We start from the raw sequence: 13221 nt of genomic DNA, 5'->3' as shown, positions 1-13221 counted from the left end.
TTTATGTATACCTGGGCATTTGGTACAATTATGACATTATGGGTTTTCTACAACATTGGTGAGTTGCCAATATGTCCAGCATACATATCAGCAACTCTGATAAGCATTGATGTGTTGTATGCACAGCAAAGATCTTGTGGAATGTTTGTCCATGCTTCCTGAAGAACAGTTTTCAGCTGATCTTTTATTTTGTGCTTGCATTTTCACATTTTTTCTTGAGGAAATATCAAAGGTCTTCAGTTGGAATTTGGAACTTAGTCTAGAGCTTGGACTTAATTTTGGCAAAGGCAAAGCACTAGTGGAGATGCAGTATGCAGCTTTCCAAGATCTTGCTGGAAGATTGCATCCCCCTGTGGCTGAAGATGGATTATGGAAGGCAGTAAATGCTGTTGCAAAATTGCCTAGTAGCATGCACATTGACATACCCATCATATAAAACCAAATCACCAATGCCAGAATACCAAAAACACACCCACACTTGAACTGTGCTTGGAAACTTGACTTCCTGCTTCACAAGTTTTGGATGAGTCCTTTGTTTGGCCAATGGATGACTCACATCCAATATTTTCAGAGGGCAACGTGATATACCAAATATCTCTCCACCATTTAATTTCAGTCCAAGACAGCTAATGGCCCTAGCTAATGTAAACTGCTCACATAGATGTCAATGAGGCTTTTGCTTACTCTTGTATGAACTGTAACTTACATCATATAACCTTTTGCTAGCAGTTTATCAAGATGTAAGTTGGCCTATTTGTTTATTCCAGTTTTGCAGCTTCCACAAACATTTCAGGCTGGTATTTCATCATAAGCTGATGCAAAATTTGATCTTCTCTGACAGTAGTTGTTGGTGATTGCTATTAGTGCATCCAGGCACAATAGAACTGGTTTCATAGTGTCTGAGGAAGGCTCTGACAGTAGATTTGTTCAAACACAATTTCAAAGCAATCTGTTATATTGCTGTTCCATTTTATCATTTCTGAAAGCTCTTATAGCACACTTGCAGTCCTTGCCTTTCTTGCCATTTTTCGCATTTTGAACAGTGAAGAGACTACACAAGATTTTATAGTTTTCTTCATTTTCATATTGCCAACTGAGCAATACACAAAACAGCAAAAAATCTGTATGTCCAGTTGAGCACTGTCTGATGATTGTTGGGTGCATGTAAATTTATTGCCTCCAATTTTTTAGAGGAGTAATGCTTTCAGGCAAATGGAGATGCCTATTACAGTGACTAAGCTAATTTTTTTTGTCAGTCAAAAGCTCAAGTAGGGTACTTAATATATTAAATGAGTTTCATTTCAAATACAAACAAATGCAGTTTTCTTACCATTCATAACAACCAAAATGTAGTACATATATATTTATTTCCACTGGAAAGATATGATATTCTTAAAACTTTCATGAAAAGATTTTTAAGTTGCTAAATTGGTAATTTTTAAATGTAAAAATATAAAATTTTTTAAGGTAAAATACTGTATAGGATTTTTATCAATAACAATTTTAAATGGACAAAAGATAAACAGACTTCCTTTATTCATTTATGTTATAACCAGTTGAAAGGCTCAATGCAGGCATTGGAGCATACTAAATTACAAATAAAAATAATAATATACAGGTAACCCCCGTATAACATGGTGCTGTTTTATAGCACAATCCACTCTAACACAGTTTGAGAATTGGGTAAAACCCTCGTACAACATGAAATGTAATAAAAACTATTAAAAGCAAACTGTATCTAATTTGAAATTAGGGAAATCCCCATACAACAGTTCAATAAATGTGATAAAGCTTTTAAGTGCAAAAGATACCTTATTTGACATTTTTCATTTGAGTATGTTTTTTAATTTTTGGAATCTAACCCCCCTTTTCGTACTAGTTCTTTGTTTCATATAACATGGATTCGCATAACATGGCAATTTTTTGGAACATAACTCCCATGTTATATGGGGGTTACCTGTACTGAATATTATACTGTAAAAATATAAAATAATTTATATTCTTAATTTAAATAATAGCAGGGGTGCTCCTAGCGGCTGTTTTTGGCATACCATGACAGAACCCAGTTTTTCAGATTTATATAGTAGATTATGCATTTTAGACCAATAGACCTAGTTGGTCCCTTTATAGACTATTTAAATAAAATAAAACAATATTATGATATAATATATAAAAATTATTATTTACAATAAATACTACTTACTAATTATGTTACATTATGACATTTAGACAACATTTTAATTTTAAATGATTATTATACAATTCTTAATTTTTCTTTTTTATATTTTTATACTATTTACTTGTATTTTGCTTTGTTGCTTTGTTTCTAGCAGTAAAGAAAGGCCAATCTTAGTGCTCACAAGTCATTAAGAAAACTAGTCAAGAAATGTATCATAGTAATAATATTTTTATTTTATTCAAATAGTCTGAAGAAGGGCCAGCTAGGTCTACTGGCCAAAAATGCATAATTGTAACATAAATAAATAAAAGAAATCTGTTTATCTTATGAGTTATGTCTGTTCTATTGAAATTGATATTGATAAGGACACAGTGTTTTACCTTAAAACATTGTATTTTTAAAGAAATTCATATTTTACATTACAATTTTGTTTAAAAATAATTAAATAATATTAGAAAATTATTATTTACAGGTCCTGAGGATTTTTCTAGACAAATTGGAAGTTATCCACAACAGGCAAGCAGCTTTTTCTTCATACTTGGCTCTGAGGCAGGTGTACCAGGAAATTGTGATGTATGTCCTAGCTAAAGTAGGCTAAATATTAAGCAGACTTATTGTAATAATAATATGATGAAAATTTGACAGTCATGTGGTTTATTTAAAAAATATTCTAAACTATTAGATATATTCTTCTTCAGCACTTTAATCTACAACTTATAGTGTAATAATACAGTTAAATTATGTTACTTAACACAACATTTTGTAATATCCATGAATTTAATGATTTTATATTTACAGTATTAGTAATTATATTTATTGAGTTTCACTTTCTAGTCATTTATATAATTATGAAAAACAATATTTTGTACAAATGCAAAAATATTTGTTAATTATTTATAATTGAAGCAAAACAAAAATTTGGAAAGCACAAGAAACCTTGTGCTTTCCAATGTAAATTAAAGTAATGAATGCTTTTTAAACCTTATTCAACCCTTGAATAATTTTATGAATAAATATTTACTTGGGTTATTTACTAGGGTAATGTTTTATCCTAGGTTATATTTAATTTAATATATATATTTACGACAATTACTTGTCACTGTTTATATTAATCATTTCAAATTTTTTATATTTTAATTTGAATATTATCTTTGAATTTCTTCTGATTTTGAATGTCCATATTTCCCAAAGATAGTCTCTAAATGGGCTTGAAACATTAGACTAGAAATCTTTCTCTTGCTATTGAACTTCTAAGCTAATTTTTATCTCAAAATTCAAAATATTATTTAATGAAAACCATTGAAATGTGAAGAAAAAAAAAGAGAGGTTACTTATATATCTTACAGTTATTTTTCTAAAATTTATTATTAATAAAAATCCAAAAATATATTTTATTCAATAATTTTGATAAAAGTGCTATGGAAAGGAGATGAAGTTTTTTTAAGATTAAGCATATGATTTGATTTCAAGATATTATCATGTCAGATTTTTAAGTTTTGAAACAATAAAATCTGGTTGGTCAGGACAAACTTGAAAATCAATAATTTCTATAGGAATTATTTCTGTTACTGTAAATTATATAAAAGTAACCTTTTCTATTTTTTCTTATTGTTGCAATTATTTTTATTAAATAATAATTTGAATTTTGAGATAAAATTTAGTTTAAAAGTTCAACAGCAAGAGAAAGATTTCTAAAACTTTATATGAGCCAAATGTTCCAACAAAATTATCAGTGGAATTCAAGATTAATTCAATTTTTAAAAATTTTAATTAGTGTTATTAATTTAAAAAAAGTAATTATAAATAAATTATATATATATATATATATATATATATATATATATATAAAATTAATTTTCTATTGTTAGGTTAAATTAGCAATATTATTAGCAAACTTAGGCTGTATAATATATATCAGTTGAAATAGCCTGAATTACAAGCTATTAAAATTAATATTTTAATAGCTTGTAATTCAGATAATATTGCTAAGCATGCTACTTAGCAATATTATCTATATTTCAGAATAATCATTCTATGAAGAATGTATATAAAATAATCTTCAGAAAGAAATTTAATGATACTATAATACTTAAAATTTTTAATTCAAACATGAATTCAATATTAATTGAATAAAATTAGAAGTAAAAAGTATTTGGTGATTTAGAATAGTATATATACTTGAAATATTTTATGAATGTAGATGACAATTCATTATTATTTTCTAATAATCTAAATTAATCATATGGCATGCATATATTAACTATGCTTCAAGCTAAAAATCATTAAGTGATATTAGTAGCTTAATTAACAGATTAGTTGAATTTTAGAATAGTTTTAGTGAAAATATAGTTACTTTTTTATTTTTGATATTTTAGTACTGAACTAAAAGAATTGCTAGAATAAAAAAAATATTGAATAATGGCACAATATAATGTACAAAAAATTAAGTATTTTTTACAGCTGAAAAAAAAGCAGACTTTAAAATTTATATGTGATAGGTGTTGTACTGGGAATTGTTAATGATCAGCCAGTCTATTTAACACATCATAATCTTTAGCCAGATTTGGAGAGTGTTAATCAACTTTTTTTTGCATGTGTTTCAAGTGAATTATTATTGACATTAAAATTAATTATGATAACTCACAACCAAGAATTTATTCTAGTAAATAACAAAACTGCTTTATTATAAGTTATGTTATGTATATGGACATAAGAGCAAAGATATATATATATAATATGACAACCTCTTTAATAATTTTATAGCATTATTTTTTGCTTGTTAGTGATTTGTTATTTCTTCTCTCTTTGCTTATGATCTATTTGATAAATTTTTTTCAAAGTTTAAATCTTTAATATCAGACTTCCAGTGAAAGCATCATTAGAACTTGCACATTTGCTACATTAAGAACATTTCAATAATCATTTTTGATCTGATTATACCTGCTAACCTGTCTTTCACAATTTGCACTTGTTATTGCTGGTGATAAAGCAATTGCCACTAATATGTACAGGATTCTTTGAGCACTGTAGCATAAAATTCTTGAAAGTTCATCTTAGTATGTTACTTGATAAAAATCCTGAGTGACATCTATTCTATTTTTGAATCCATGGCATTGATTAGTGAAGATATAGTCTCATTATTTATCTTCTTTTGAGAATCATAGAATTCTAGAAACTTTTTCAGTTCTGTTTCAGTACAGTACAGTACAGTACAAAAGTTTTATGCATTAAAAATATCAGATGCATTTATCAGATCTCCATTTGAATAAAAGTTCTCCAGATTTTCACTAATTGTTCTATGAATGCAGTAGACATTTCTTTAAACTTATTTCTTTCTGAAGTGCTGTTTTTAATTTCATAAGTCTTGTAGGATGTTATTCCCCACTCTGGTTACTTGGAAAATCATTCCATAAAATTTTCATATAATGCTCTTATTTTATCATTATCATGCTACATCATGCTAAGCCTAATGATCTAAAAATTAACTATATCAAACATATCAGGTCTCCAAAATTGGACTCCTGATCTTAACAACAATATTTTTTAAATTGAAACATTTTTACACTAAGATGCATAGTAAATTGTGCATGGTATTGATATAAATTAATTACCGTATTTACTTGCGTATTTTTCACTGCTTCAAAAACCTAGGTCATCCTATATGCACAAGCGAAGGATTCTTTGTGTTTTTGCAATAATTTTTGTGAACCGTGTATTCAAATTTTTTACCAGATGCTTACCCTCTAGTGTTTAAAAACCCTCTGGTTTTTTATCTGGGTCATTTAATCATTCTTGTGTATTGTCAGGAGTAAAGATGAATAGCAATAGGAAGAGCAAAGCTTTTGAATTGAATTCTGAATTGAAATTCCAAAATCACATGGGAGCCTGATATACGTTTTAATCCATTCCCATGTGAATACAGATGATTATTCGGAAATCAGAATTTGGAGAAACTCATAAATATAATTGCCTGAGGGTGGATTTGACTGTTAAGAATTGGCAAAAAAAAAGGTACCCAATTGTCCAGCTTTACATGAACAAATTATGTTGATTTTAAAAGATTTTTCTGTGCCAGTAATTTTTGCAGGACAGTGCGTGCATTTGATATTTTCTTTGTGATTAAACGAAATAAAATTAGAACTGTATTAATATATCTAATTTTCTTTATAATTGATTATTATTAATTGATCTTTAAAGTCATACCTTGTCCTACATGAGAGATTATCTTATATGTGAGTAAATACGGTATACTGATTTTCATTTTACCAACATTTTCTTATAATTGCATTTCACTACCTATATAAAATGATAGATATTTTAAAAAGGAATTCAAAAAGTATATTTTAATTTTTATTTTCTGTTGAAAATGACACACTGTTTATAAAAATGAAGCTGTCAAATATTAAACTAAAAGAAATTTTGAAGGTTATCTGCCAAAGTAATTTACTGTATATTAGAGGGAATGACCTAAAATAGTTTTTCTTATAATGAAAAGATCAAAATCATATTATTAAGACAAACTTTTGCATTAAAAAATTAGATTATAATTTTTCAAAATAATGGTATATATATCATCTATAGTAATATGTGAATTGATGTCATGTTTTACCATAATAATGAGCAATGTAATTTGATTGATAAACATTTAAATTTTAGCATCAAACATTGCGTCAGTTGGCAACAGGTCCTGTACCATCAATAACAAATTGTAATCCACATGACATGAGCAAACAATCTCCCTTGTCGTCACCAGCTACACCGACGTCGGGATTGTATCCTTCTGCTCAAGCACCTGGTCCTCAATCTGGATTATCAGGACCAAATCCTAATCCAGGAACATTACAGCAACCTCAAGGGCAACATATGCCAGCTAGACCATTGGGAAATATGGTAACATTAGATTCTTTAATAACTCTTGATAATGAAATTAAATGAATAGATATACATTGTTTCTTTTAATTTATTTAAATAAAGTCTTAAGTAATATTTATTTATTTAGAAAAAACTTTAATATGTGTTAATAACATTTACTGTGTTCATCTTCAGATGTATTATAATCCACGTCCAAATACACCTCGTGCAACTCACCCTATGGCCTTGCCAAGTGCTTTAAATGTTGGATCAGCAAATGCTTCACCTGGAACTTCTCAATTTGCTGGTCAAGTACCAGGAATAATATGTGCACCTCCTCCAATACCATTTGCTACTTCATTGCCACCGCAACCACATTTGTTTGTTGGTTCTGCAGCTGCAGCAGTTCCTGTTTCTGTAAGTTAATATCATTTGTTTACTATTAAAAATAAAATTAAAATATGTTGAATTAAACAGTTGAATTAATATTATTCATATTTCATATTATTTTATTCTTTGGGTTACAGATATTTGTCAATTTAGATTTTTTTTTAATTTAAATTTGCTTACTCTAAAAGTTAATAATTTACTTGTAAACATTATGCTAATTCATAATTAGAAATGAGTTGGATGGTGATATGAGATAGCTAGGTGACTTTCCCCCAGCAGTATTACTTGTGATTGTTGTGTATAAATTTCATTACATATATATTCATATATATCATACAAGTTTTGCAATTGTGTCAAATTTGACCTGTTTGGTTTTTTTCAAATTTTGATGTTTTGAGATTCCTGAACCCAAAAATGTAAAGAAAAAAAATGAGGGAAAGAATTTCATGTGTGTCTGTTGGTGCTTATTTCATTTAATATCTCAGGATTGAGTAATGATTAAGAAACAAAATTTGATATGGTAACTTGTATATAAGGGACATCGATGCTATTAAATTTTGGTGGTAAAGATTGAGGGGTGGGAAGATAGAGGCAGGTCATGTATCATATCTTGAGAGGAATCAGACTTAATGACACTTTTAATTGTTATTAGCATTTACATTTTATTTACAAAACTCATCACTACCCTCAAAATTAAGCTTTTTGTCATTTTTTTTAATAATTAATAATATAAAAGGTTTTTTATATAACAAAATCTCTTATAACAGATGACACCACACACAATATTATTTATAATGATTAATAATATAAAAGTTATTTTTTAAATAAAATCTCAAACAGCTGGGGTAGTTATGCAACTTGTTGCTGAATTTTTTTTTTTGAGAGGTGACATTTTTCTATTAAGTTCTTAAAAATACTTTGAATATTTTATTATAAAAACAAAAACATGCAAGGCTTCAAAGGTACATAAGCTTGTAAATTGTAAAGGCACAAATAGTATAAATTTTTATTTCAATTATTAATTTCATTTACATCCAGGGCTTGCCTCACTTTTATTATTTTTCAATATCCTACACTGTTTAAACTGCAGATTATCACGTTTTGATTTATTCATTTAATTTATTCATATTATTATAAATAAATTATTTTATTATGTCAGTATGTTACTTTAGAGTAAAAAGGTATATCTTCCATACAACATAGTGTTTTTACAGCTTGATTTTTCTCTAACACAGTTTGAGAATTGGAGATGTCCCTGTACAAAATGTTAAAATTTTAAGTGCGGTCCCCATCATTCGATATTTTTTTTATTCAAACAAGCATGGATGTTGTATCATACTTGAAAATTTCAATATTCTAAAATTCATGGGCAATGTTGTTTTGTGCTTTTGTCCCATTTTCTGTAATGATAACTAATTGTTCAATATTTCTTCTTCCTCATCCTGGCTTACTATTCTAGCTTTCCTATAAACCAGGTGTTGCTGTTGCTGGTGACAGTCTCTAAGTGAACCCAAAAGACTGTTACTGTGTTTTGTTTTTATACATTAAATTAAAATTTTGCTACATAAAAAGATTAAATTTTTAAAGTTCTCTTAAGCAGACACAAGCAAATGAAAATATCAGATTTTATGAGAAAAATCAAGATTTTGCTGATACTTCAGATTAGAGTCGACAGGAAAGCTCATAACATGATATTTTCTCTAAAAGAAAATGTTAACAGTGTTTAGTAGTGAAGAAAAAATCAATTTTAACATATAATATCTTTGATTGTGATCATTAGTTAATTATTGATTGCTTTAATAAACATATTTTTCTTAATTATGAAAAAGAATAGTGTGAGAACCTGGATTTGGGAACAGTTTTAAACATTAAAAAGATTTTTAAATTTAGTAGAAAATCAGGTTTATTTTACAAAAAGGAAAGAGAGATAAATTCTTATCTATGTTCAACATCTCTTTTGTTTCCTGTGATTCAGAGGATGTTGAACTTTCTGCTATATTGAAAGCTAATGATAGAGTGACTGCATCAAGAGTAGACCCAGTTAGTCTTCATATTTCCTATAAAAGGTGGAAGCCTCCTTCCATCCAAGCTTTTAGTCATCCTAACAGCCAGTTGTGCTTTTAGTTGTTATAGTACTATTAGCCATTTTAGTTCCTGTCTAAAAACTGGTCTATCCTAAGAAAGGTTTACATTAACAAGATGATGATCCTCACCTTCCCAGGTATTATGCAAATTATTGTAAGCTCTCTCATTTGGATCTTATTCCAAAGTATTTAGCCAATATTCAGATTCCTTAATTTTGAATCTTGTTAGCTTAATATAATATTTGTACACATTAGTATATATAATCTATAAATCTAAATAAATCTAGTTAGTTTATTAGTGGATTTGTCTCACTCTGCTTCCATTTTCTGAATTGACATGATCCCCTCCACCACTCGACGTTATCACTCGATGTTTTGATCAGCCACTCGGATCAGATAAATAATTTTCATTTTGTGAGTTAAGATGTGTTACTTCTTAACTGGTGTCAGGACCTGACACGAGAAAAATCAGATTTCACTGATCCACTCTGGCTCCTCTTTGAATGAAATCTAGCCATCCTGTACAGTGAGTGAGGTCTCACAACCCCTGATCTCACAATAGTATACTTGTGGAACATAACCTTATGTTTTGTACTAGTCATTTGTTTAGTATAGTACAGATTCACATAATACTACACTTTTTTTGGAACATAATTATTGTGTTATACAGAGGATATATATATATATATATATATATATAAGTCAAATGTGACAAGAAATAAAATTAAAGAATAAAAGTAAATTACTTCATATAAACAGATAAACAGAAATGAAAATAGTTTTCATTTGATATCGAAAATATACTGTATGGGATTTAGAAAAGAAATTTTCTGTAGACACAAAATACATTTACAAAAGAAATTGTTAACATAGAATGTATTTTAGTATTAACAATTTAATTTCACAAAATTGTTTTGCAATTGTTACAACATAATTAATAATTTTTTATTTTTATTCTAATTTGTTGTAGAATATGTAGAATACTGTAACTGTACAGGTATCCCTTGATTAACATGGTTAATTAATCCCTTGATCCTACTGGTAAAGACAGCCAGTAAAGTCATTAAAACTTCTGATGCATATATGAAGGGATTTCTGCAATTAATTTTGCACATTAATCAAACACTGCATTAAACAAGGAACATCTGTATTCTCTAAATTTTATGAATCAGTTTTAAATTTTATGTTCTATACAATTTCTTTGTATTCATTGCAAACTAAGATTCACCATAAAATGGCTGTAAATTTTACTGTATAAAGAATAATCTTTGTTTGCTGAACTTGCAGTTTATTGTTTGTAATTAAAAAAATTACAACACTGCTAAGTTTAACATATTTTCATGACAGTAAGTTTAAAATATATTAATTAATTATGTAACTAATATAACTTTGATATAATTTATAATTTTTATATGAGTTTTATATTCTTAATAATTTTAAAATATTTAACAATGTAAATACCGAAACATAACCAAATGATTGCTTTAAATAATCAGGCTATAACTCTGCTAATTTAATGATTAATACTAAATAATTTGCTACTAGAGATAGATGTTAGATGCCATATCTTAACTAAATTAATAATTTTAATTTTAATAATTTAATAAATAATTTAGAATCATTTGGAAGAAAAGAACTGACCCAGGGTGGGGCTTGAACTGCAACCTCTGTTTGCCATGCAGTTTGGCTTGCCAGTTGCATCACCTGGACCCCAAGCTAGCTTTTGTTTCCAGATGTATTTAAATTAAGATATAACCTTATGGTTAATCACAGCACTGGCTGGGGATGACTTCTATGACTATGGCCTAAGTACAACTCCACAACAGCACTCAGCCAGCTAATGTTTTACCCAGCTGGATATATATATCAAACATTGTGAAGCCCATTAGCGGAGTTATAACCTGATTATTTATGGCGATTGTTTGGTTATGTTTCAGTATACATATAAGGCTTTGCAATGTTTGATATACTTAATGTAAATACCTAATTATATAAATAATAATATTTAATATATGTTATTTTTAGTCATTATTTTTGTAAAGCAGAAGTTAATATATAATTATTAGACATGTCATTTTAATTATTTCATTTATAGTTCAAAATTAAAATTAGATTTAATATGATTGAATTTTTATTAATCTGTTCTATGTTTAATTTTTAGTATACAGCGCAAAGGCCCCAATATGGACCTTCAGCACAGTATGCAGTAACAACAACTCAACCACATATGTATCTCCCATCAGGAACTCCTTCATTTTTACCTAATCCTGCTCATCAGAGTGTAAATGGTAAGTTATATTATTTTTATTATGCTTTGATAGAAATAGAAAAATTTATTAAATGTAATAAAATATTTAATTTTTTGGTTTCTTTGAGTATTTATCATAAAAGTTAATCATTAAATGATTAATTTTTTCTATTTTATCACAAATTTTTAAGTTTCTGTAATTAAAAAATAAATGAATAAGAACTGGAAAAAATATCAGGATTAATTGTGTTATGAAATAATAAAGATATATAAATTAAAATGTCTGTTGACTTGTTATTTGATGAAGGTAAAAACTTGCTTTAAAAGCTTAACTGTATAATGAAAATGTAATATAGTATACTTTTGTTAATCCAGCCATTCCTTATACAGATGTGTGTCAGATTAATGAGCATACTGAATTACTGAGTATATACATGCCTAAAGCCAGCAAATGACCTGATCTCCTGCCTTTTGGTATTGATTCATTTGTTTTGAGACAGGCAAATAATATGACATACTGAAATGGAATACTATATACAGAGGTTAAACCTGAGTAAACAGGAAAACAAGATGTGTGACATGATTAACATTTTCATTTGTGGTATAAAACTGTATTAGGCATAGGAAAGCATTCAAACCAACACAAACAGATATTTTAACAAGATGAACCATTTTTCTCAATTTTCTGGTTATCTCTGACATGTAACATTTTTTCCCACTTTTACCTTGATTTCTACCCAGAGTGTTTCGCATACCATGTGTCTAAACAAATTTTAATTTGCACAATACTAGTTGCCAAATTATCAGACAATTTCAGATTATTGGTTACTATAAAGAGGTGCAGATTATTAGGTGTCAGATTAATGAACTTCTATTATAATCAAATGGAATAAAATATTTATTGAGTATTACCCATAAACTAAATTTATAGGAAAAATAAAAATCTTCAATATGTTCAAAAAAAGCTCAAAGTATCTTATGTAAGCATTGATTTGAACTATTTTTTTTTAAGTGAGTAATTACAGGCTTTGTTTATTCCTCTTTCAAATGCTCAATAATTGATTTTTCACGAAAACCATTTTTTCTAATTTTTCTCTATACTTTTGTTATAATTTAGTGTATTATTCTCAAATGCAAATTCCTGTTGCAACTGCAAATCGACCATCTCTGACTAATTTGGGACAGAACAATTCTGCAGCTTTCAAAAAAGAAAGGAAACTCATACGCATTCAAGAACCTGGAACGTTCAGGGATATAACTGAAGACATTATGAGTGCTGGAAGTTCTGGTTATTCAAGTGCCAGAGGGACATCTCCTGTTGTAAGTTTAAATTGAATAAATTACTTCAGAATAACTGCTTAACTCTTGTGTGATTTGAAAGTGGATAAATTGTGATTATCACATTGTTTTAAACAGTTCACTATTCTTATAGTGATCTTCATTATTTTTATTTGTTGTTATGCAATTTT

General features: G+C 28.0%; 1 protein-coding gene across 2 annotated transcripts in view; it reads left to right on the top strand.

Moving 5' to 3' along the window:
• The window catches only part of LOC136987357 (eukaryotic translation initiation factor 4 gamma 3-like), a 112120-nt gene that overhangs the window by 34787 nt on the left and 64112 nt on the right, over positions 1-13221 (top strand). The window contains exons 3-7 of one of the 2 annotated variants that reach the window (XM_067285099.1): positions 2652-2728; positions 6836-7069; positions 7226-7447; positions 11666-11792; positions 12870-13072. In XM_067285099.1, coding sequence (XP_067141200.1) covers positions 2652-2728; positions 6836-7069; positions 7226-7447; positions 11666-11792; positions 12870-13072 — 863 coding nt within the window. Of the gene's footprint in view, positions 1-2651; positions 2753-6835; positions 7070-7225; positions 7448-11665; positions 11793-12869; positions 13073-13221 lie in introns of both variants that reach the window. The other variant, XM_067285092.1, reaches the window with a different exon arrangement.

This window comes from Centruroides vittatus, unplaced genomic scaffold (assembly GCF_030686945.1).
Source record: "Centruroides vittatus isolate TY-2023 unplaced genomic scaffold, ASM3068694v2 contig_1218, whole genome shotgun sequence".
NCBI classification, from domain to species: domain Eukaryota; kingdom Metazoa; phylum Arthropoda; class Arachnida; order Scorpiones; family Buthidae; genus Centruroides; species Centruroides vittatus.
The sequence above is the reverse complement of the archived record's forward strand: the minus strand, read 5'-3'. Positions and strand labels throughout refer to the sequence as shown.